The 23,266-nt window shown below is 37.5% G+C and overlaps 1 protein-coding gene across 1 annotated transcript; it reads right to left on the reverse strand.

Moving 5' to 3' along the window:
- Positions 1 to 21,143: 21,143 nt before the first annotated feature.
- Positions 21,144 to 22,744, reverse strand: LOC124461912. The gene is made up of 2 exons (XM_047013328.1): positions 22,666 to 22,744; positions 21,144 to 22,312 (listed from the first exon to the last, which is right to left on the reverse strand). Exons 1-2 carry the CDS (start codon positions 22,742 to 22,744, stop codon positions 21,144 to 21,146), a joined length of 1,248 nt encoding a protein of 415 aa, XP_046869284.1.
- Positions 22,745 to 23,266: the final 522 nt, after the last annotated feature.

Raw genomic sequence — 23,266 nt, forward strand, 5'->3', positions numbered from 1 at the left:
TATGTGTTCTATGGTTAGTGATATAACGGACTCCCAATCCGTAACGAAGAAACTTTTTCTGCCCGTATCCGATTCGGGCGGATATTCCAAGCTGGTTGTGTTTGTCGAAATGTCTCTGTGCCCTTCACGGTGTGCAGCTTTTGAGCCTACGGTGTCTCAAAAATTATCCCTGGCAAATTCTCGGAATTCGAATATGAAATTCCTTGCTTAGGCTTTCAGCAATTCAAGCAATTCATATATTCAATTCAATTATGGCTAAGTTTTCAAAATAACTTATTAGAAACTTCCAAAGATTCAAATATCCACAAAAATTAACTTACGATAATAAGATTCACAAAACTTTATAATAGTTGTTGTCCTAGATGCTCCAGATTAGTAATTAATTAATAATTTGGCTTGAAGGCCAAGAAAATTTAAGATTTAAATTTTTATTTATTTTCTGGAGGAGCAGCGTGGTTTATGTGTCTAGCCAGGGCGGAAGTTCGTCAGAAAAGAGTGTGACCAATGAATGCGATCGCGCACGATGCGACTTCGCTAGGGTTGCACTAGTAAATCTATCGAACTTCTAAGCTCAGCTGATAATTTTTATCGACACAATTACCCACCACTTACTGAAATACAAACTAACTCCTTAAAATTTAAAATAAATCTAACGGCAGAAACTGGATACTACACCCTTTGGTGAATAACTTCTTCGCTGCTTGCACTATCCAACATGAATATCTTGGAATTCTGGCTTTGGAAATCATCGATACCAAAATTCGGGGTTTATATCTGTTTAACAAAAAAATCATATACATATATGGGATAAATATGAATGTCGTTAATGGGTTTTTTTTTTCTAGAGCTGTATAATTACCTTCTGCTTAATCACATACATTTGAATTTCCTTATTTTGGCAGTATGAATGAACATTCCGAGACTAAGCAAAGCTTAGCAAAGCAGTGCATTCGCGGGTCATTTAAATTCGGCCTTCCTTTGTTTCTTTTTTTTTGAGCTGCAAGTTTTAATCAAGGCCCCTCCACAATAAGTACATACATAGGTACATACATATGTAATTTAATAATATGGACATTCATTTTCTGGAACACGATCATTTGAAAGTTAAGCAAATACTTTGGTGTTTTGTTGAAGTTGCATAGTGCAAGCACAATGATTAATTGTTTCGTTAAAATTTAAGTAAATTTATGAATTTTGTTAAAAAACAAAAAAAAAAGAAGATACTCTGTATGTTATGGTTAAGAATAAAAGCTTAAGTTTAGTTTATGTTATGAAACACAAAAGGTGTCTTTGAACTTGATATTTGGTCATTACACGAGGATGTGTGAATGTCAGAATGGTTATCCGTCTATGAGAGACGATGGTTATCCGTTTATGAGAGACGATGGTTATCCGTCTATGAGGGACGAATGTTATCCGTCTAAGAGAGAGATGAAATGTACTTGATTTAGATAATAAAGTTAAGACCTGTAAAAACATGATTAATATGGTGGTAATATCTTTACCTACACGAGCACAAGTGCAAAACAAATGTTTTGATCATGGCGTGTGATGCATAAGAGTATGGTATTTGTTAAAAATCTAAAGAACAAGAGACAATATAAATATTTACATGAAAGCTTTAGAAGATTGCCAGGTGGAAACCGTTGAAAGAGACGGTATGGAAGCTGTTGAAATAGACAGTATGGAAACCATTGAAACAGACGGTACTTAAGCTGTTGAAATAGACAGTATGAATGAAGTGTGTATTGAGATATACAATTATCGATCGCTGCGTGGAGGTATGTGGTCCAAGAGAAGTTGTTGTTGTTGCGATTGATGTAAAAATTGATAATTGATGTTCACGCCACCGGGTGAACAGCAGAGAGTGAGGGGTAGGGTTTTTTCCCAAAACCGAAATCGGTCATACTGAGGAGAGTGACGAAGGGTTCTCCGGTAAATCGCCATATTCAATCCAGTACGAGATTTTCCCCCGAATACCCGCACTTTTTTTCCAATTGCTATTAACATTCAGTTTAACTTTAACCGAACCTTTTCGTGTGTGAGATTGTACAGTAAATAAAAATCATAGTTTTAAACGAAGTTCCCGCGCGTTTTTAATTATTTACCAGCTCACCGACCAGAAGAAATTGGCACCTGCCAATTATTTGTATTTTTATTTGGATCCTTCCGCCCCTCCACGAACATTGGTCCTTCGAGCCGGATATCCTTACGCTCTTCCAGCTTGCATCGGCGGAACTCCTGATAAGTACAACATTTCTTATTAAAACTCGCATTCACATTATATCCCATTACAAACTTATAAAAGTGTGAGGTTTCCCGCTCTTCCATAGCAACCTACACACTTTTGCATACTTGATCATTTTTGTGTTTATGAAATGCATTTTATAAATATCTACATGATTCGAAATTCTGATTTCCCAAAGACCAATTGCATAGCAATACATATGTATGTATATACACATAAAAAAAAAAAAAAAAAAAACACATACATATATACATACATTTAAAAACAGCTGTTTTCTACCCTGCATGTAAAAGTGTTTAATAATCGAGAATTTATAAAGTACCACTTACCTTTACTTAAAGTGTAAAGCACACTCCACGGGCTGAACATTAGTCCATCGGCATAAATTATTTATGCCATATAATTTGTACATCCATACATACATACATAGGTACATATGTACATACATACATATGTAATAATTTTTAACGCGGTAAGCACACTCATACGTACATACATACAAGTTAACAGCCAAGTCAACGAACGGCCAAATGCAACGTAACCAAAATAATATTGGCCGAAGCAACGGTCAGCCGTTTTAGTTGTGTCGCAAGCGTTGAGTTCTTGTCGGGAATATGCTGAGTCGGCTGTGCTGACCACAAGCATGGTCATGATCTTTTATGTACATCCTATGTATTTTGTGTAGATTCGTATTTCCATTTTATGTACTTAGCTTTAGTCTTTATTTCATTCCATTCTTATAATCAGTTTTTGTCAGACGATTGGCTAATAAAGATATTGATCAATTAACATTTACTCCGGCACACTGCCGTTAAATATTTGCCTTATTAATACACCGTTGAGCTACAAGGCCAACCGTTCAGCAAGAGGACGAAGTCAAGTCCTCCACCGTAAATATTTTGATATACAACTCTAACCGCCGCTACACCGGTGACGTCACAACTATATTTGACGATATTAAGACAGGAATACCATGGCCCTAAACAAGAACATGTAAGCGAATGTTTGGTAAAACTTGGAATAAAATTTATAAAATTTTAAAAATATAAAAATAAAAAGTAAAGAATTTGTGAGTGAGTTGGCAGCGCGAAATTGTGCATTGCGGTACAGGTTAATTGTGATATTGTTGACGTGTAAGTTCGTATTAAAAAAAAAACAGAAAAAAAGAAAAAAACAAGAAAAACAAATAAATATTTTACGCTTCGTTGGTTGCTCATGACTTGGGCTTATAGAAATATAAGGGTAGAGTACGACAGTGACGAAGAACAAGAAGTAAGATTTAGGCCAGAAGTAAACAATCAATTAGAAATAGACCCGTCTCTGCTAAAAGCATTAGTGGAAGGTGCAGTGAACAGTGCACTCATAGAACAAGAGAGGAGACTGAAAGACGAGTTCCGAGCGGAACTTAAAACCATTAGAGGTCAAGTTACTGCTTTAAGGATAGAGACTCCACAGGTTGAGACATATCAGAGAGTGACAATCGACCCTAGTGTGAAGTGTGAAATTAAGTTAGACATTGTAAAGTCAGTGCCTAGTGCCTAGCGGCTACAAACGCATATGAAATTTTCAGAAGATACGTAGGCAGTGAGGCGCACTACGAGGCTGTGGCCATTTTTAAAAACAAAATCACAGGGCCGGCTCGAGCAATCCTTACGTCGCACAACACAGTGCTTAATTTCGACGCCATTATTGCTAGACTGGACTGCACGTACGCAGACAAGACGTTCTTGCGCGAATTAAGATTGAGTCTGTTCTGGTTGAGTGTTAAATCAAGACTGCTTTATTGAATCAAATCATATTCTGGTTTGGCTTACATCTAAGTGTTTATAATGTTTTCTTCTGGTCACTTTTCTTGTGACACTCTATGTTTAGGGAAACTGTCACTTATCTTGTGACACTCTATGTTTAGGGAAACTGTCACTTATCTTGTGACACTCTATGTTTAATGGAATGGTATTGTTTATGTTTACATTAATGTGGAGTGTAGACCTCTTGGGTCGGCTGTTATGGGAAGTGTTGCTAATGGCATAACTCCTCCCCTCTGAGAGTATGAATTCTCCTGAATTCTGTTTACATTAATGTTTATATTTTTCTTTTTACAGTATATATGTATATAAATGGATAAACATATAATAATAATAATAAAAAGTGTTAAAAATATGCCATTTGTCATTTTCTTTTCGTATTTAAGTTCTGTGATTTCTTTTAAATTGTCAAAATTATCTATTGTTACATGATCAAAGTTAATTGTGTTTTTATAGGTTTGATTCAATAGTTCTGTTGGATAAAAAAATTTTTCGTGAAATTCTGTTTTTTCGTTAAAAAATATTTCATTTAGAATTTGAATTTTACAGTTACCGAATTGAATTAAGTTACTTCCATTAAGTATAATATTTCTTTATCGCAATTTTGATATATTTTTGTATTCTTGGCATTTTTGATTATAATTGTATCATCGTCAATTTCTTCAATACTCGTTATATTGTTGAATATAAATTTGCAATTATTATTAATGGTACAACTTTTACTTAATTTTAATTCTTTTAAAATTTTGTTGGGTTCATATGTAAATGTTTTATTATTTATTTCTGCAATTAACTGATTTTCTTGGTCTATTTGTATATAATCTATATTTGGTATAGGAATAATTAACTTAACATCTATGGTTATAAATGATTTTGGGATTTTAATTGCGATTATGATGCAATTATTCTTATATTTTAAAATGCCCATACGGATTAGCTTTAATTTATAAAAATCAATGTCAAATTTATTTATTTCCTCTTCTGATAAAATTTCTGGTACGATTATATTATTTTTTGCTGATGCTATGTTTTCCTGAATATAATTTATTTTGAATTCTATATTTTTTAATTTTCCCATTTGGTCATTATGAAGTATTTTCATTTCTATTTCTTGATTTTGATTGTCCATGCTTGTAAGTATGTCCTTGATTATTGTTCTGTCTTGTTTAATTGTTTCTGCTAAGTTGTGTATTGTTTTATTAAAATGTGTATTTATAACAATTTGTTGGTTCATGTCTTGTATAATATTATGGTTGTTTTGGTCAATATTGTTAAGGTGGTCTAAAATATCTGTTCTATCTTCATCGTCCATAATTCCAAAAAGCCATTTGTATGTTGTTCCTACAATATTTAACATTCCTCTTTTTATTCTGTTGTTTGGGGTTATGGATTTTATTTTAGCTCTAATTAGATTTATTTCGGCTAATAGCTCCTTTTTTCCTGTGATGTTAAAATTTTTAATGTTTGTCTCCATTTGATTTATTATATTATTTAAAGGGTCGATATTAATAATGTGTAGTATAATTACTGTTTCATTAACTATTTCCGTGGAATAAGTTTGTATAGGTGCATATCCTGCATTTGATTGAATTGGTTCAATTTGTAATCTGCCTTGAACACACATTATAACATAAAAAATTATGAAAATCTGAGGATAAGAGAAAAAAAAATTTTTGTTTCAAAGATGTCAATCTGTATTTTGTTGGAAATTAATTTTTTCCTGCTTTGACGGTCTTTTTATATTACATGGATGAATATTATTTAATGTTGTAATTCTAAAATAAGGTTCATCCTTATGCCTAACTCGTTTATAGTTTTTAATTGGTCCTTCCTGTCTTTCCTCCTCATAATCTTCTCTTGTTTTATTTTGTTTGCTTAAAATTTTTTCTTTGTGTTTGATAATAGTGTTTTTTAGTTTTTCCTCATCTTCTATGTTTTTTGCATAATTTGGTGTACATTTTATTGTAGAGTGATAACGGTTATTATAAGCTGTTATTGCTAATTGCATTTTGGATGAAATTGATAAATCATCATCTATTCCTGCTATTATTTCAATGAGAGTAGAATGTAGTCTTTCTATGTCTGCATTTCCTGTATGTGAATTTGGCTTTGTATAATGGATTTCTATTTGTTCTTGGTTTAAGTATTGTTTTATCTGTTCTGATCTAAATTCATTATCCATTATTATTTTATGTGGCTTATTGAATTTGGCAAAGTGTTCAATCATAATTTCCATTTTAGTTTTCCAGTTTCTATCTGTTATATTATAAGCGACTGCGAATTTTGTGAGCTTGTCTATGATTGTAACAAACGATTTGTGTTTTATATGAAATATGTCCAAATGTATAATTTGATTTTTGACATCCGGTGTTTCTGTGAATTGAAACTTAGGTTTGATTGGTTTTCTGTCATATTTAATTTCCTTACATTTTTTAAAATTTGAAATTATCAACTGAATATGGTCTCTTAGCTTTGGAAATATATTTTGTTCTTTAACGAATTAAAAGCTTCATTTATTCCGCTATGTAATGAATCTTTGGTGTGGTAAATAGCTATTTGTTTGTGTAACTCTTCCTCGCTTGAAATTTCCTGAGCTCTCTTAGTACATTTAAAAAATTTTATATTATTACAGTGTGAAAAAATGTTCATTAAGATACATTGTATCTTATAATATTCTGAGTCTGGAACTTCTGAAAAAATTCCTACTGTTCCTTTATTTATATTATTTTGCATTTTGATTTCGATTTCAATTTCTGTTTCTGCTGGGCTTACTTCTATTATTTTTCTACCATGCTGAATATTAATATTGTCCGTTGTTGTATAAGTTACTATTATCTGAGTTTTATATTTGTTTACAATATCGTCTTTTATATAGAAATTTGTAATTTTATATTAGAAATTTCTCCTTCCTCTGCTGAATGCTGTGTATCTGATAGTTCAAAGTTTGACTCATTTGTTTTATCCTTGTTTATTAGTTCAGCTGTTTCCTGTCTACTTAAAAAATCTGCCACTTTATTGTCTTTTCCTTTCAAATATATTATGTCATAATCGAATTCTTGTAATTTTAAAATCCATCTTTGGTGTCTTGCTGTCATTTCTTTCCCTTTGTATTTTGCGTTTAGATATTTTATCGGAGCATGATCTGTTATAATTTGGAATTTATTACCTATCACATAGTGTCTAAAATAGTTTACTGCATGTATAATGGATAAAAATTCTTTATCAATTGTACTGTAGTTTTTTTCGTGTTTATTTAGAGTTCTTGAATGGAACTGGTTGCTCTTGTTGAGACAATACTGCACCTATTGCGAAGTCACTGGCATCTGTTGTAATGGTAAATGGTTTATCAAACTCTGGATATTTTAAGATTGGATGTGAGCTTATAAGTGTTTTAAGGTTTTCAAAGGCATCTATAAACTGTGGGTCATTTGTATTAATTTGTGTGCCTTTTTGTAAATATCTGATCATTGGGTAAGCTATTTTGGAATAGTCCTTAATAAATTTTCTGTAAAATCCTGTCATACCCAGAAATCCTTTCAATTGCTTTTCTGTTTTAGGTAGCTGCATTGCTTTTATTGCTTCTATTTTATGTGGATTGGGTTTAATCCCATCCTTTGTGAGAATGTGTCCTAAATATTCAGTATATTGTTTCATGAAGGAACATTTGTCTGGTTGAATTTTTAAGTTATGCTTTCTAAGTATTTTGAAAATGTTTTCTAGAGCAATCTTATGTTCCTCAAGTGTTGTTGAAAATATCAAAATATCGTCCATGTATACAACACAACTTTTGTTTATATAATCCCTCAGTATTTCATTCATTAAACGTTGAAATGTGGCTGGGGCATTTTTTAACCCAAAAGGCATTCTAACATATTCATATAAACCCATTGGTGAAATGAATGCTGTTTTCTCTATATCTTCTTCTGCCATTAAAATTTGGTGATAGCTTTTTGCTAAATCTAATGTAGTAAAATATTGGGCTTTACCGAGTTTGTCTAATACAGCGTCCATGATAGGTATTGGGTACTTATCTGGAACGGTTACTTGGTTTAAACGCCTATAGTCTACACAAATACGATACTTTTGAATTCCAGAGCTATCTCTTTTTTTAGGTATGACACATATTGGAGAACTATATTTGCTTTTGCTTTTTCTTATAATTCCATTGTTTTCCATATAAATTATTTGTTTCTTTATTTCTTCTTCATATTTTGGGGAGACCCGATAGAGTTTTGAATTAATAGGTTGGTCTGTAGTAGTTTTTATGCTATGAACTATAGTGTTAGTATTGGTTAAGTGATCCCCTTCTTTGAAACATAACTTTTCGTACTTTTTTGAAAGATTTCTTATTATTTGTTCTTCCTCAGTATTGAGTTCTTTTAACTTAAGATCATCAATTTCACTTACTTCCATTACGCAAACATCTTCTGATTGTTTGGAAAGGAATGGAATTTCGACCCCATTGTTAAGTTTAATAATTTTGTTTTGAAAATCAATATTTGCAAAATTCCTTTGAATGAAGTCCATACCCAATAGAAAATCATATGATTTTTCCAGGGGCATAGCCACCCATTTTGTTCTTGCATAATTTATATATTTAAACTCCCTTGGCACTTTTGTTTTCACTAAGTAACTGTCACTTTCTATTTTTCCCTTTATTGTATGTATGGTTTTTGAATATTTTTCAATTATTTTGTATTTGGAATTATGTACATTAGTTGTGTTTAAAATGCTTATGCTTGATCCTGTATCTACTAAAATAATATAAGTATCTTCCTCTATTGTTCCTTTTATAAAAATTTTTTTTTCATCCGAGGCTAGTTGGTAAAAAACTCTTGATTATCTGTGCTGTTTACTACTTCCTCATTTATATTATCTACACTCATTGCTTCTGCTGGTGGTTGCTGATTATTTTGTGGTTGCTGATAATTTTGATTTTGTCTTACGTTCTGACTCTGTTGTCTATTCGGATTTTGATACTGTCTCGTATTTTGACTCTGTTGTCTATTGGGATTTTGAGACTGTTTTACATTTTGACTCTGTTCAGTATTTCGGTTTGTATTTTTATTAGTTGTCTGTTTGTTATATGTACTATGGTCATTGTCATTTTTGGTTAATAATAGTTTTTTATTTAAATTTCCATAATTCAGACCAATATAATTTGCAAGTTCAATTCTTATATCTGTTAATGTTGTTTTATTCATTAAGGCAATGGCCATTGGACCACAAGATAATTCTTTTACTCTTTGAATTAAGAGACCACTTAATATGTCAACTAATCTGCTATTGTTTTCAAAGACCGAAAAATCAGTAATTTCCTCAACAATTGCTCTTACTTTAAAATCAAGATCTCGAACGGTAGTTACCCTTAAGTTATTAATTTTTCTGGTTAGACCCATTTGATCCGTTCTTGGGCGATAATGATGTCGAAGACGAGTTTTGCAATCAGCCCAAGATGTAGGGGGGTTAATATTAAGCATAGTTCTAGCCTGACCTTGAATTTTGGTGTTGAATATAACAGTGAAGACCTGGTCGTTATCATCATACTCCTCCATGATTTGGTTGACTGCCGAAATGAAACCATGTAACGTTCCCTCCTGTCCAGTGAACACCGGCAAGTACCTTGTTTCCTTCTCGATGCTGTTTCTCTCCCTTGTTGTTGGATTAGAATGCATCTCTTGATTGGATATTATTATTGATGTTAGCATTTGAATGCATTGTTGTATTTCGTTAATTTGTGCCATTTTAATGGTGTATGTTTTATTGTTTCGTTAACTTTTTTTTTTTTTTTTTTAAGTTTCCACAATAATTCTGTTTGTTTGCACAAAGTGTTTTTACAATATTATATTGTTTCGTTATTTGTCACAAAATGTTTTTATAATATTATATTGTTTCGTTGGCTTAGATTTTCTCCAAAGTTTCCACAATATATATATTTTATTTTGTCACTAAATGTTTTGTTTTCCACAGTATTATATTGTTTCGTTATCTTTGATTGCGTTCAAAGTTTCCACAATATTTTAGCTGTGAACTCGAGTACCGACTGCGCCAATTAAGATTGAGTCTGTTCTGGTTGAGTGTTAAATCAAGACTGCTTTATTGAATCAAATCATATTCTGGTTTGGCTTACATCTAAGTGTTTATAATGTTTTCTTCTGGTCACTTTTCTTGTGACACTCTATGTTTAGGGAAACTGTCACTTATCTTGTGACACTCTATGTTTAGGGAAACTGCCACTTATCTTGTGACACTCTATGTTTAATGGAATGGTATTGTTTATGTTTACATTAATGTGGAGTGTAGACCTCTTGGGTCGGCTGTTATGGGAAGTGTTGCTAATGGCATAACTCGCGTACTAAGACAGCAACTCGAACTGGTAAGGCAGGGTGACCTAATTCTTTGTGCAGAAATTAGAGACGACGCACTACATGCCTTCATGGCAGGACTCAAGAAGTCCCTAAAATCCTTGGTGATCCCAGCGAAGCCCAAGGATTTGCCATCCGCACTAGCAGTGGCCCGGGAGGCTGAAAATAGCATTGAAAGGAGTGCATTTGCTGCATAACAGCGACAATACTAGGTTTGGCAGTCGTAACCAGGCTAAACAAGGTAGGAGCCAGGAAAAAAAAACCCACATTTTGTTGGGAATCAAGGCCAAAACAGGGCACAACAGGGTGACCCTAAAACCTCGTCGAAGGACAAAGAGGCACAGTTAAGAAATCAGGTTCAACCTATGGACGTTGATCCTTCGATGTCCAGATTAAGACATCACACCAACTGGGGAAAGCCACAGGGCCATTCTACACAAGACGGGGCTCAAAAGATGTATAATACTTCGGAGCGTACATCGGGCAATAGGCGCCAAAAAGTTAACAATGTTACCCAAAAAGCACCTAGCCAAGACGATAAAAAACACAAAGAGATAGCCGAGAATACCCTTACAGAAATAGATGACGAGAGTGACGGTTCTGAAAGCAACGATTTGTTGAATTTTTTAGGGGATGTTCCCAACTGGGGGGATGTTCCCAACCGTTCGTCGAGCGTCGGTTGGCTGGCAGAACATTAAAGATTCTTGTCGACATTGGGGCGGCAAAAAATTACGTTAAACCCGTAAAGGAACCCCATTTACTGTGAACTCCATTCATGGGTCCAAAAAAATCCAACAAAAATCTTCAATGGTAATTTTTGGGAAAGTTGACACGTTTTTCTTATTGGATACCCTTGACACCTTTGACGCCATAATAGGCTTCGATCTGCTCACGCAGGCGGGGGTAACTATGGACCTAAGGGAAAACACCATAAACTACGGTAATACTTCGGAGGTACTTAAACACCATCCGTGCGATAATGTGAACTTTACACGTGTCGATGATATCGTAGTCCCAAATTCTGTAAGAGCCGAATTTAAGAAAATGATACTAAAAAGAATTAGTGCATTCGCGACCCCTAACGAGGCGCTGCCTTATAATACTTCAGTCGTTGCCAGAATCCGAACTGTAGACAATAAGAAGATATATTCAAAGCTCTATCCGTACCCAGTAGGCGTGGGTATGGCATCATAAGGCCATCAAGATCTGCGTATAACAGCCCGGATTGGGTTGTTGATAAGAAGGGGATAGACACCAGCGGTAATAAGAATAAGCGGCTTTTCATTGGCTTTAGGAAGTTAAATGAGAAAATCATCGCCGACCGTTATCCGAAGTAACCAACTAATTTTAGCTAATCTCGGAAAAGCTAAGTTTTTCACAACATTGGATCTTAAATCCGGGTACCACCAGATTTACCTGGCTGAGGACGATCGCGAAAAGACGTACTTCTCAGTAAATGGCGGAAAGTACGAGTTCTGTCGACTGCCTTTTGGTTTAAAAAATGCGGGAAGCATTTTTCAAAGAGCAATCGACGATGTCTTGCGAGAGCAAATTGGCAAGATATGTTACGTCTATGTTGATGACGTAATCATCTTCTCTGAAAATGCCGCGGATCACGTCCGCCATATTGACATAGTACTTCAGCAACTTTGTGATGCTATGAGGATCTCTAAAGAAAAGACAAGGTTTTTAAAAGAAAGTGTCGAGTACTTAGGCTTTATTGTTACTATCGAGGGAGCAAAGACAGACCCAGAAAAGGTCAAAGCGATTCAAGCGTACCCTGAGCCAAAAAATTTGTATTCTCTGAGATCTTTTCTAGGCCTAGCCAGCTACTATAGGGTGTTTATCAAAGATTTTGCATCCATAGCAAGACCTTTGACCAATATACTAAAAGTCGAAAATGGCACTGTAAGCAAACACATGTCTAGAAAAGTAGCAGTCGAGCTCGACGAATCTCAGCGCAACGCTTTTAACTATTTGAGAAACATACTAGCATCGGAAGACGTTATGCTTATGTACCCAGACTTCAAAAAACCTTTTGACTTGACTACGGACGCGTCTGCGAGTGGCATTGAAGCAGTGTTGTCTCAAGGTGGGAGACCAATCACCATGATCTCCCGAATACTAAAAATGTGCGAAACTCATTATGCTACCAACGAAAGAGATTTGTTAGCGATTGTGTGGGCTAAAACACGAATGCGAAAATAAAGAGGTGGAAGGCGTTTATCGAACAATATAACGCCCAGTTGCACTATAAGCCAGGAAAATTTTGTCGCAGATGCCTTATCTAGGAAAGAGCTTAACGCTCTCCAAGACGGAGCGCAATCAGACATAGCCACTGTTCACAGCGAGATATTCCTTACATACACTATAGAAACTGCCGATAACCCATTGAATTGCTACAGAAATCAAATAGCTAAGATTGCCAGGTGGAAACCGTTGAAAGAGACGATATGGAAGCTGTTGAAATAGACAGTATGGAAACCATTGAAACAGACGGTACTTAAGCTGTTGAAATAGACAGTATGAATGAAGTGTGTATTGAGATATACAATTATCGATCGCTGCGTGGAGGTATGTGGTCCAAGAGAAGTTGTTGTTGTTGCGATTGATGTAAAAATTGATAATTGATGTTCACGCCACCGGGTGAACAGCAGAGAGTGAGGGGTAGGGTTTTTTCCCAAAACCGAAATCGGTCATACTGAGGAGAGTGACGAAGGGTTCTCCGGTAAATCGCCATATTCAATCCAGTACGAGATTTTCCCCCGAATACCCGCACTTTTTTTCCAATTGCTATTAACATTCAGTTTAACTTTAACCGAACCTTTTCGTGTGTGAGATTGTACAGTAAATAAAAATCATAGTTTTAAACGAAGTTCCCGCGCGTTTTAATTATTTACCAGCTCACCGACCAGAAGAAATTGGCACCTGCCAATTATTTGTATTTTTATTTGGATCCTTCCGCCCCTCCACGAACATTGGTCCTTCGAGCCGGATATCCTTACGCTCTTCCAGCTTGCATCGGCGGAACTCCTGATAAGTACAACATTTCTTATTAAAAATCGCATTCACATTATATCCCATGACAAACTTATAAAAGTGTGAGGTTTCCCGCTCTTCCATAGCAACCTACACACTTTTGCATACTTGATCATTTTTGTGTTTATGAAATGCATTTTATAAATATCCACATGATTCGAAATTCTGATTTCCCAAAGACCAATTGCATAGCAATACATATGTATGTATATACACATAAAAAAAAAAAAAAAAAAAACACATTCATATATACATACATTTAAAAACAGCTGTTTTCTACCCTGCAAGTAAAAGTGTTTAATAATCGAGAATTTATAAAGTACCACTTACCTTTACTTAAAGTGTAAAGCACACTCCACGGGCTGAACATTAGTCCATCGGCATAAATTATTTATGCCATATAATTTGTACATCCATACATACATACATAGGTACATATGTACATACATACATATGTAATAATTTTTAACGCGGTAAGCACACTCATACGTACATACATACAAGTTAACAGCCAAGTCAACGAACGGCCAAATGCAACGTAACCAAAATAATATTGGCCGAAGCAACGTACAGCCGTTTTAGTTGTGTCGCAAGCGTTGAGTTCTTGTCGGGAATATGCTGAGTCGGCTGTGCTGACCACAAGCATGGTCATGATCTTTTATGTACATCCTATGTATTTTGTGTAGATTCGTATTTCCATTTAATGTACTTAGCTTTAGTCTTTATTTCATTCCATTCTTATAATCAGTTTTTGTCAGACGATTGGCTAATAAAGATATTGATCAATTAACATTTACTCCGGCACACTGCCATTAAATATTTGCCTTATTAATACACCGTTGAGCTACAAGGCCAACCGTTCAGCAAGAGGACGAAGTCAAGTCCTCCACCGTAAATATTTTGATATACAACTCTAACCGCCGCTACACCGGTGACGTCACAACTATATTTGACGATATTAAGACAGGAATACCATGGCCCTAAACAAGAACATGTAAGCGAATGTTTGGTAAAACTTGGAATAAAATTTATAAAATTTTAAAAATATAAAAATAAAAAGTAAAGAATTTGTGAGTGAGTTGGCAGCGCGAAATTGTGCATTGCGGTACAGGTTAATTGTGATATTGTTGACGTGTAAGTTCGTATTAAAAAAAAAAAGAAAAAAAGAAAAAAACAAGAAAAACAAATAAATATTTTACGCTTCGTTGGTTGCTCATGACTTGGGCTTATAGAAATATAAGGGTAGAGTACGACAGTGACGAAGAACAAGAAGTAAGATTTAGGCCAGAAGTAAACAATCAATTAGAAATAGACCCGTCTCTGCTAAAAGCATTAGTGGAAGGTGCAGTGAACAGTGCACTCATAGAACAAGAGAGGAGACTGAAAGACGAGTTCCGAGCGGAACTTAAAACAATTAGAGGTCAAGTTACTGCTTTAAGGATAGAGACTCCACAGGTTGAGACATATCAGAGAGTGACAATCGACCCTAGTGTGAAGTGTGAAATTAAGTTAGACATTGTAAAGTCAGTGCCTAGTGCCTAGCGGCTACAAACGCATATGAAATTTTCAGAAGATACGTAGGCAGTGAGGCGCACTACGAGGCTGTGGCCATTTTTAAAAACAAAATCACAGGGCCGGCTCGAGCAATCCTTACGTCGCACAACACAGTGCTTAATTTCGACGCCATTATTGCTAGACTGGACTGCACGTACGCAGACAAGACGTTCTTGCGCGTATTAAGACAGCAACTCGAACTGGTAAGGCAGGGTGACCTAATTCTTTGTGCAGAAATTAGAGACGACGCACTACATGCCTTCATGGCAGGACTCAAGAAGTCCCTAAAATCCTTGGTGATCCCAGCGAAGCCCAAGGATTTGCCATCCGCACTAGCAGTGGCCCGGGAGGCTGAAAATAGCATTGAAAGGAGTGCATTTGCTGCATAACAGCGACAATACTAGGTTTGGCAGTCGTAACCAGGCTAAACAAGGTAGGAGCCAGGAAAAAAAAACCCACATTTTGTTGGGAATCAAGGCCAAAACAGGGCACAACAGGGTGACCCTAAAACCTCGTCGAAGGACAAAGAGGCACAGTTAAGAAATCAGGTTCAACCTATGGACGTTGATCCTTCGATGTCCAGATTAAGACATCACACCAACTGGGGAAAGCCACAGGGCCATTCTACACAAGACGGGGCTCAAAAGATGTATAATACTTCGGAGCGTACATCGGGCAATAGGCGCCAAAAAGTTAACAATGTTACCCAAAAAGCACCTAGCCAAGACGATAAAAAACACAAAGAGATAGCCGAGAATACCCTTACAGAAATAGATGACGAGAGTGACGGTTCTGAAAGCAACGATTTGTTGAATTTTTTAGGGGATGTTCCCAACTGGGGGGATGTTCCCAACCGTTCGTCGAGCGTCGGTTGGCTGGCAGAACATTAAAGATTCTTGTCGACATTGGGGCGGCAAAAAATTACGTTAAACCCGTAAAGGAACCCCATTTACTGTGAACTCCATTCATGGGTCCAAAAAAAATCCAACAAAAATCTTCAATGGTAATTTTTGGGAAAGTTGACACGTTTTTCTTATTGGATACCCTTGACACCTTTGACGCCATAATAGGCTTCGATCTGCTCACGCAGGCGGGGGTAACTATGGACCTAAGGGAAAACACCATAAACTACGGTAATACTTCGGAGGTACTTAAACACCATCCGTGCGATAATGTGAACTTTACACGTGTCGATGATATCGTAGTCCCAAATTCTGTAAGAGCCGAATTTAAGAAAATGATACTAAAAAGAATTAGTGCATTCGCGACCCCTAACGAGGCGCTGCCTTATAATACTTCAGTCGTTGCCAGAATCCGAACTGTAGACAATAAGAAGATATATTCAAAGCTCTATCCGTACCCAGTAGGCGTGGGTATGGCATCATAAGGCCATCAAGATCTGCGTATAACAGCCCGGATTGGGTTGTTGATAAGAAGGGGATAGACACCAGCGGTAATAAGAATAAGCGGCTTTTCATTGGCTTTAGGAAGTTAAATGAGAAAATCATCGCCGACCGTTATCCGAAGTAACCAACTAATTTTAGCTAATCTCGGAAAAGCTAAGTTTTTCACAACATTGGATCTTAAATCCGGGTACCACCAGATTTACCTGGCTGAGGACGATCGCGAAAAGACGTCCTTCTCAGTAAATGGCGGAAAGTACGAGTTCTGTCGACTGCCTTTTGGTTTAAAAAATGCGGGAAGCATTTTTCAAAGAGCAATCGACGATGTCTTGCGAGAGCAAATTGGCAAGATATGTTACGTCTATGTTGATGACGTAATCATCTTCTCTGAAAATGCCGCGGATCACGTCCGCCATATTGATATAGTACTTCAGCAACTTTGTGATGCTATGAGGATCTCTAAAGAAAAGACAAGGTTTTTAAAAGAAAGTGTCGAGTACTTAGGCTTTATTGTTACTATCGAGGGAGCAAAGACAGACCCAGAAAAGGTCAAAGCGATTCAAGCGTACCCTGAGCCAAAAAATTTGTATTCTCTGAGATCTTTTCTAGGCCTAGCCAGCTACTATAGGGTGTTTATCAAAGATTTTGCATCCATAGCAAGACCTTTGACCAATATACTAAAAGTCGAAAATGGCACTGTAAGCAAACACATGTCTAGAAAAGTAGCAGTCGAGCTCGACGAATCTCAGCGCAACGCTTTTAACTATTTGAGAAACATACTAGCATCGGAAGACGTTATGCTTATGTACCCAGACTTCAAAAAACCTTTTGACTTGACTACGGACGCGTCTGCGAGTGGTATTGAAGCAGTGTTGTCTCAAGGTGGGAGACCAATCACCATGATCTCCCGAATACTAAAAATGTGCGAAACTCATTATGCTACCAACGAAAGAGATTTGTTAGCGATTGTGTGGGCTAAAACACGAATGCGAAAATAAAGAGATGGAAGGCGTTTATCGAACAATATAACGCCCAGTTGCACTATAAGCCAGGAAAATTTTGTCGCAGATGCCTTATCTAGGAAAGAGCTTAACGCTCTCCAAGATGGAGCGCAATCAGACATAGCCACTGTTCACAGCGAGATATCCCTTACATACACTATAGAAACTGCCGATAACCCATTGAATTGCTACAGAAATCAAATAGCTTTTGAGGAATCTCGTTATTCACTGCATAGAAAATTTATTTTGTTTGGCAAAAAGACACGTCACTTAATTCAATTTATAGTTAAGACCGATCTTATAAAAACTTTAAAACTTGCTGTAAACCCCGACGTCGTAAACGCGTTTTATTGCGACCTCCCAACTCTAGCTGCATTCCAACATGAGCTAGTTTCACTGTTCTCGACAACCAAGTTCTGGCATTGCAAAAGGATAGTGTCGGATATCACTAACAACAACGAACAGGTAGAAATAGTCAACACCGAACATAATAGTGCGCATAGAGCGGCACAAGAAAATGTAAAACAAATACTTCGAGACTACTACTTCCCAAAAATGACTAAACTGGCCAACGAGGTTGTGCTGAATTGTAAGGTCTGCGCTATTGCCAAGTACAACAGGCACCCCAAAAAATAAGAACTAGGGAGACGTCAATTCCCTCGTTTGCTGTAGAAATGTTACACATTGACATATTTTCTACCGATCAGAAGCTTTTCCTAACTTGTATTGGTAATTTTTCCAAATTCACCGTTGTCCAGCCTTTAGCTTCTCGATCAATAACCGATATTGTCAACCCCATTTTACTGATAATTAATACCTTTCCGGACACAAAAACTATTTATTGCGACAATGAACCATCGTTTAATTGTTGAAGAATCAGTTTAACATCGACGTGGTGAACGCCCCTCCCACTACATAGCTGTTCCAATGGGCAAGTGGAGCGTTTCCATAGTACATTAATAGAAATTGCCAGGTGTTTAAAATTGGACAAAAAAATTAGCGATACAGTTCAAGCTATCATGAGAGCAGCAATAGAATATAATAAAACTATACACTCAGTAACAGGACAAAAGCCACTCGATGTAATCCACTCTATACCAGACGAAACTAAGCAAGAAATCAAAAGTCGTTTAATAAAAGCCCAACAAGACCAATTAGCCAGATACAACCCAAACAGACAAAACAGGGTGTTTGATGTAGGTGCGAAAGTTTACCTCAAAAATCACAGAAGACTAGGTACCCCTTGTGCACGGAGGGCGCCATACAAGCAGACCTGGGAACGTCTGTACTTGTTAAGGGGAGGGTGGTCCATAAGGACAATGTGAGGTAAACATAGGTCATACCACATAAGATTATTACAGATAGCTACTACAATCTAATCGTTTCATTCAGGTTCGTGGGAGTAAGCCTAATACTCTTGGCCACAACTCGCGCACTTCTCACCGATTTCTCGCACGTAAGCTATATTGCTGTGTTGGACGGCAACGTTTTCGTATGGGAACAACATAATTACGTAAGACACTCTACAAATTTATCCAACTTCGCGAGCATGATAGATAATACAATAAAATTGTCAGAACTTTTCCCTCAGTCACATATGCGAAAATTGTTAGATGTAGATATCGATCATATCCAGGTTATTTTTTTTAGCCTAACGGTACACCATAGAATGGCAAGAAGTTTAGACTTCTTAGGAACAGCGTTAAAAGTCGTCGCAGGCACGCCCGATGCATCAGACTTAGAAAGGATTATGATTACCGAAGCCGAGCTTATAGAATCAAACAACCGACAAGTAATAGTAATCACTGAAGCGCAAAAACAAATTAACCTATTAACTGATACATTAAATAAAATAATTATAGAAAAGAAAGGCGAGTTTGTAGACTCTTCTCATTTGTATGAAACCTTACTTGCGCGTAATAGAATGTTATCCACCGAAATCCAAAACCCAATGCTCACTATAACTCTTGCCAAATCTAATATCATAAACCCAGCAATTCTCGACCACGAAGATTTGAAATCCATTTTTACCAAACAGCTCACAGAAGTCCCAATAGTTAGTTTAATAGCAGTGTCATAAATAAAAATATTTCAATCAGATAGCGTAATCCACATAATAATTAATTATCCTTGATGATTTATAAATTAACTTTGCTGGTTCGTTTTGTATTATAAAATAAGGTTTTGCTTTATTCCCTGTGTTGGTTTCTGTTGGCCAATAAGCAATTAACTAACTCAACATACATTTTCTCGTTTTCACCACACGCTTGCTATTGCATCAGCCAAAACGGTGTGACCATGCAACTTAAAGTTAAAAATAATAAAATAAAAAGATCGTTTACATTCAAATAAAATTAAGTTTAAGAGTTCAGCATCCGTTCCTCAACATACCGCCGGGCCCTGAAACAATGTTTCTGAAACTGGCAGGGGAGCCACCTTGGTTATGGGACGGGTCATCTCTCCTGTAGCTGTCTTTAACTTAAGGGCTCGTACTAGACCGTCTGGGCCAGGAATCGTCTCGATAATGCGGGCCAGGATCCATGAAGCCGGAGGAGTATGAGAATCCTTTACTAGTACGAGATGATCAGGCTTCATTAACCATTTTGGCCTCTGCTGCAACGACGTAAGGTACTCAAGATGCCACCTTTTCCAAAAGCCTTGCAACATGGCCTGAGATTGCAGCCAGTAATCCAATCGGTTTGCCGGAACTTGGTCCAAATTCTCCATCTGGCACTGTGGTGTAAGCACGACCGATCAACATGTGAGCGGGCGAAAGATATCCAACGTCTGTATCGGAAGTGGCACAAAGACGCCTTGAGTTGATCACCGCTTCCACCTGTGTTAACAACGTATGCATTTGTTCGAATGTAAGAACGGCGTGGCCGATTATTCGGTGTAAATGAAGCTTCACAGTGCGCACAGCCGATTCCCATTTGCCTCCCCAGTGAGTCGCATGTGGCGGTATGAACTTCCAGTTGATGCCTTCGATCGAAAACGCCTCTGCTATCTTGTTATTGTGCTACTGGGATTGAACTAATTGTTCCATTTCGTTGAGACTTCTTTTGGCTCCACGAAATTTCGTCCATTGTCGCTGAACATCGTCACACATTTGCCTCGCCGTGAAATGAAACGTCTAAGAGCAGCCAAAAATGTATTAGTGCTAAGGTCTGTTGCCAGCTCCAAGTGTAAAGCTGAGGTTGCCATGCATACGAAGAGACATATGTATCCTTTTTCCTTTCGAGCGGTCCTTCCCTTATGTGTCTTCATCATGATTGGGCCAGCATAATCACAGCCTGTATTTTCGAACGGAAATGCTTGCCGAACTCTCACTGCCGGTAGTGCGGCCATTAGTTGGTTGCTGGTATGTGCTCGCTGTCTGAAGCACCTTATACAGTTGTGAGTATCTTTAGGAATTTCTGGCTCCCATTATTCAGAAACGTTGACGAACTATGACAAAGAGGGCCGAAACTCCAGGGTTTAGATTATGTTGATGCTCGTGTTCCAAAATCAGGTGAGATATGCGATGCTTCCTCGGCAAGATGAGCGGATGCTTGGCTGAATATGATAACTCTGAATTATTGAGGCGACCTCCTACACGTAGAAGCCCACTGTCATCTAGAATCGGCGTCAGGGTACACAGCTTCGAGCCTTTTGGTACGCATCCTTCATTTCGTAGCGCTTTTCGTTCTTTATGCCATTCGTCTTGAGCTTGCTGCAAACATAGGTTCCTATGCCACAATGCGCACAAGTCTAGGCCAGGAAGAAACACGACCAATAAGTTCTTCGACGGAAGATGACTTGTTCATGGTTTCCGCGAGAGTAACTAATACTGTAGCCGTCAGCTCTTTTCGGTACTCGTCATCTGAAATTAAGTTAGAGAATTGTATATCATCTTCGTTACCTAAGTTAAGATGTGTCTCAGCCAGCCAGTCGGGACCCTTCCACCAGAGAGTAAACTGGAGTAAGTCCTCAGCCAGCATTCCTCTAGAAGCGCAGTCTGCGGGGATCTGCTTGGTATTAACATAGCGCCACGAGTCCCTTGGTATTACTTCCAATATTTCGGCAGTACGATTGCCAATGAACGTCTTCAAACTAGCTGGCAAGTGATTCAGCCATGCCAACACAATTGTCGAATCACACCAAGCATATACGGTGCTTTCTAGATCCTTCCAAGCTAATTTAATTGATGCGATCAGCCGACTTAGCAGAAGTGCGACACATAATTCCAAACGAGGGAGCGATTGCTGCTTAAGTGGAGCGACCCGTGTTTTCGCCGCAATCAGTGAAACCTCTATGCTGCTATCCTGGTTCACGATCCGAGAGTATACGACTGCTGCGTATGCTTTTATTGAGGCGTCTGAGAAGGCGTGTAACTCTATTCGTTTGCCGACATACCCAATATGACGCCGTATCTTTAACTGCCTTATGTTGTTAATGTCTTCGCGATACTTACGCCATCGGTCTGCCAGCATAGTTGGAAGCGGTGAATCCCAATCTAGATTAAGAAGCCAGAGCTCTTGGAAAAGGATCTTGAATTGAACAATGACCGGCGCCAGTAGACCAAGCTGGTCAAATATGCATGATACGTCTGATAATACTTGTCTTTTTGAACTTTCTGTGCATTCGCTCAGCCTTATACCATATGTGAAGATGTCAGACTTTGGTTCCCAATGTATTCCTAATACCTTGACGGAGGAGGCATCTCTAGTCACACTTGTCGCTGCTGCCTTTTCTAAAGGACCGATTCCGTGGGTATTGAATACCCATTTCCCAAGCTCCAGCTGTGCGCCACTTAATAGTTGAATAAGTTCATCCTTGTTACGTATAAGTGGGTCTTCCGTGTTTGCTCCGGTCAGGACATCGTCCACATAGAAATCTTCCAATAGAATCTTGGCAGCTGTTGGATATTTATGCTTTAGATCGATGGCAAGAGAGTTCTAACTCACGTACAGCTAAAAACGGTGCACAGGCTGTTCCATAAGTTACAGTACAAAGCTGGTAATGTTGCAGCTCTTCAGTTGGGTTTTCTCTCCATACAATTCGTTGATAATTTCGGTGATTTTCAGAAATCCATATTTGCCTAAACATTTTAATAAATGTCTGCGCAAAAAACAAACTTATAAAGTCGAAAGCGTAAACACACATCCATTAGGTTACGCTGAATACTTGGGCCCACTAGTAACTCATCGTTTAGTGATCTGCCACTCTTATCTTTATAAGATCCATCAAATACAATTCTCAATTTCGTACCAATAACCGGATGGTGAGACATATAGAACATGTGTTCTTTCGGTGCACTTGTCTTCTCTGACTCATCAAGGATGCGCATGTGTCCCAAAGCGATGTATTCGCGCCATGAACTTGATATACTCTTCCCTTAACCTTTTCTCTTTCTGAAGTCGACGTTCTACTGAATAAATCGTGATGTTGCTCCCTGAAGAGTATCTGCAAACTTAACATCCGAGTTCTAAAATGGAAGCTCAACACCATACCTCCCATTTGAGTCACGACAGTGTGTAGAGCGAAAATGATTCTCGACCTTCAAATCATCAGCAGTGGGCGGCAAACTGCCACTTAATTCTTCCCATTCCCAAAACCTTTGGAGCGATGTATTTATTTCGATCGTTGATAACAGAGATGCTGTATTTGATCCTTGTTTAGCTGCAATTGAGGTGACCACCCACCCGAATATTGTGGATATTGCAGTTATGTTTCCATGCTTATCTAATACCTTCTCTCGTGTGAATGCGGACCACACGTAGTCGCTACCCAACAAAATGTCCACATGCTTAGCGCTGGTTTCCGGTAGATCAGCCAGTTCTAACCCATCGAAAACTTTCAAAACGGCCGG

The sequence above is a fragment of the Drosophila willistoni genome, unplaced genomic scaffold (assembly GCF_018902025.1).
Source record: "Drosophila willistoni isolate 14030-0811.24 unplaced genomic scaffold, UCI_dwil_1.1 Seg737, whole genome shotgun sequence".
NCBI lineage: Eukaryota > Metazoa > Arthropoda > Insecta > Diptera > Drosophilidae > Drosophila > Drosophila willistoni.

What these genes read in the sequence shown, in the direction of transcription:
- LOC124461912 (XM_047013328.1), bottom strand. Translation starts at nt 22,744, where the DNA reads ATGCGCATCCTTGATGAGTCAGAGAAGACAAGTGCACCGAAAGAACAC. An exon ending in GTCTCACCATCCGGTTATTG is followed by an intron (nt 22,313 to 22,665) that starts GTACGAAATTGA and finishes AATATCCAACAG; the next exon opens with CTGCCAAGATTCTATTGGAA.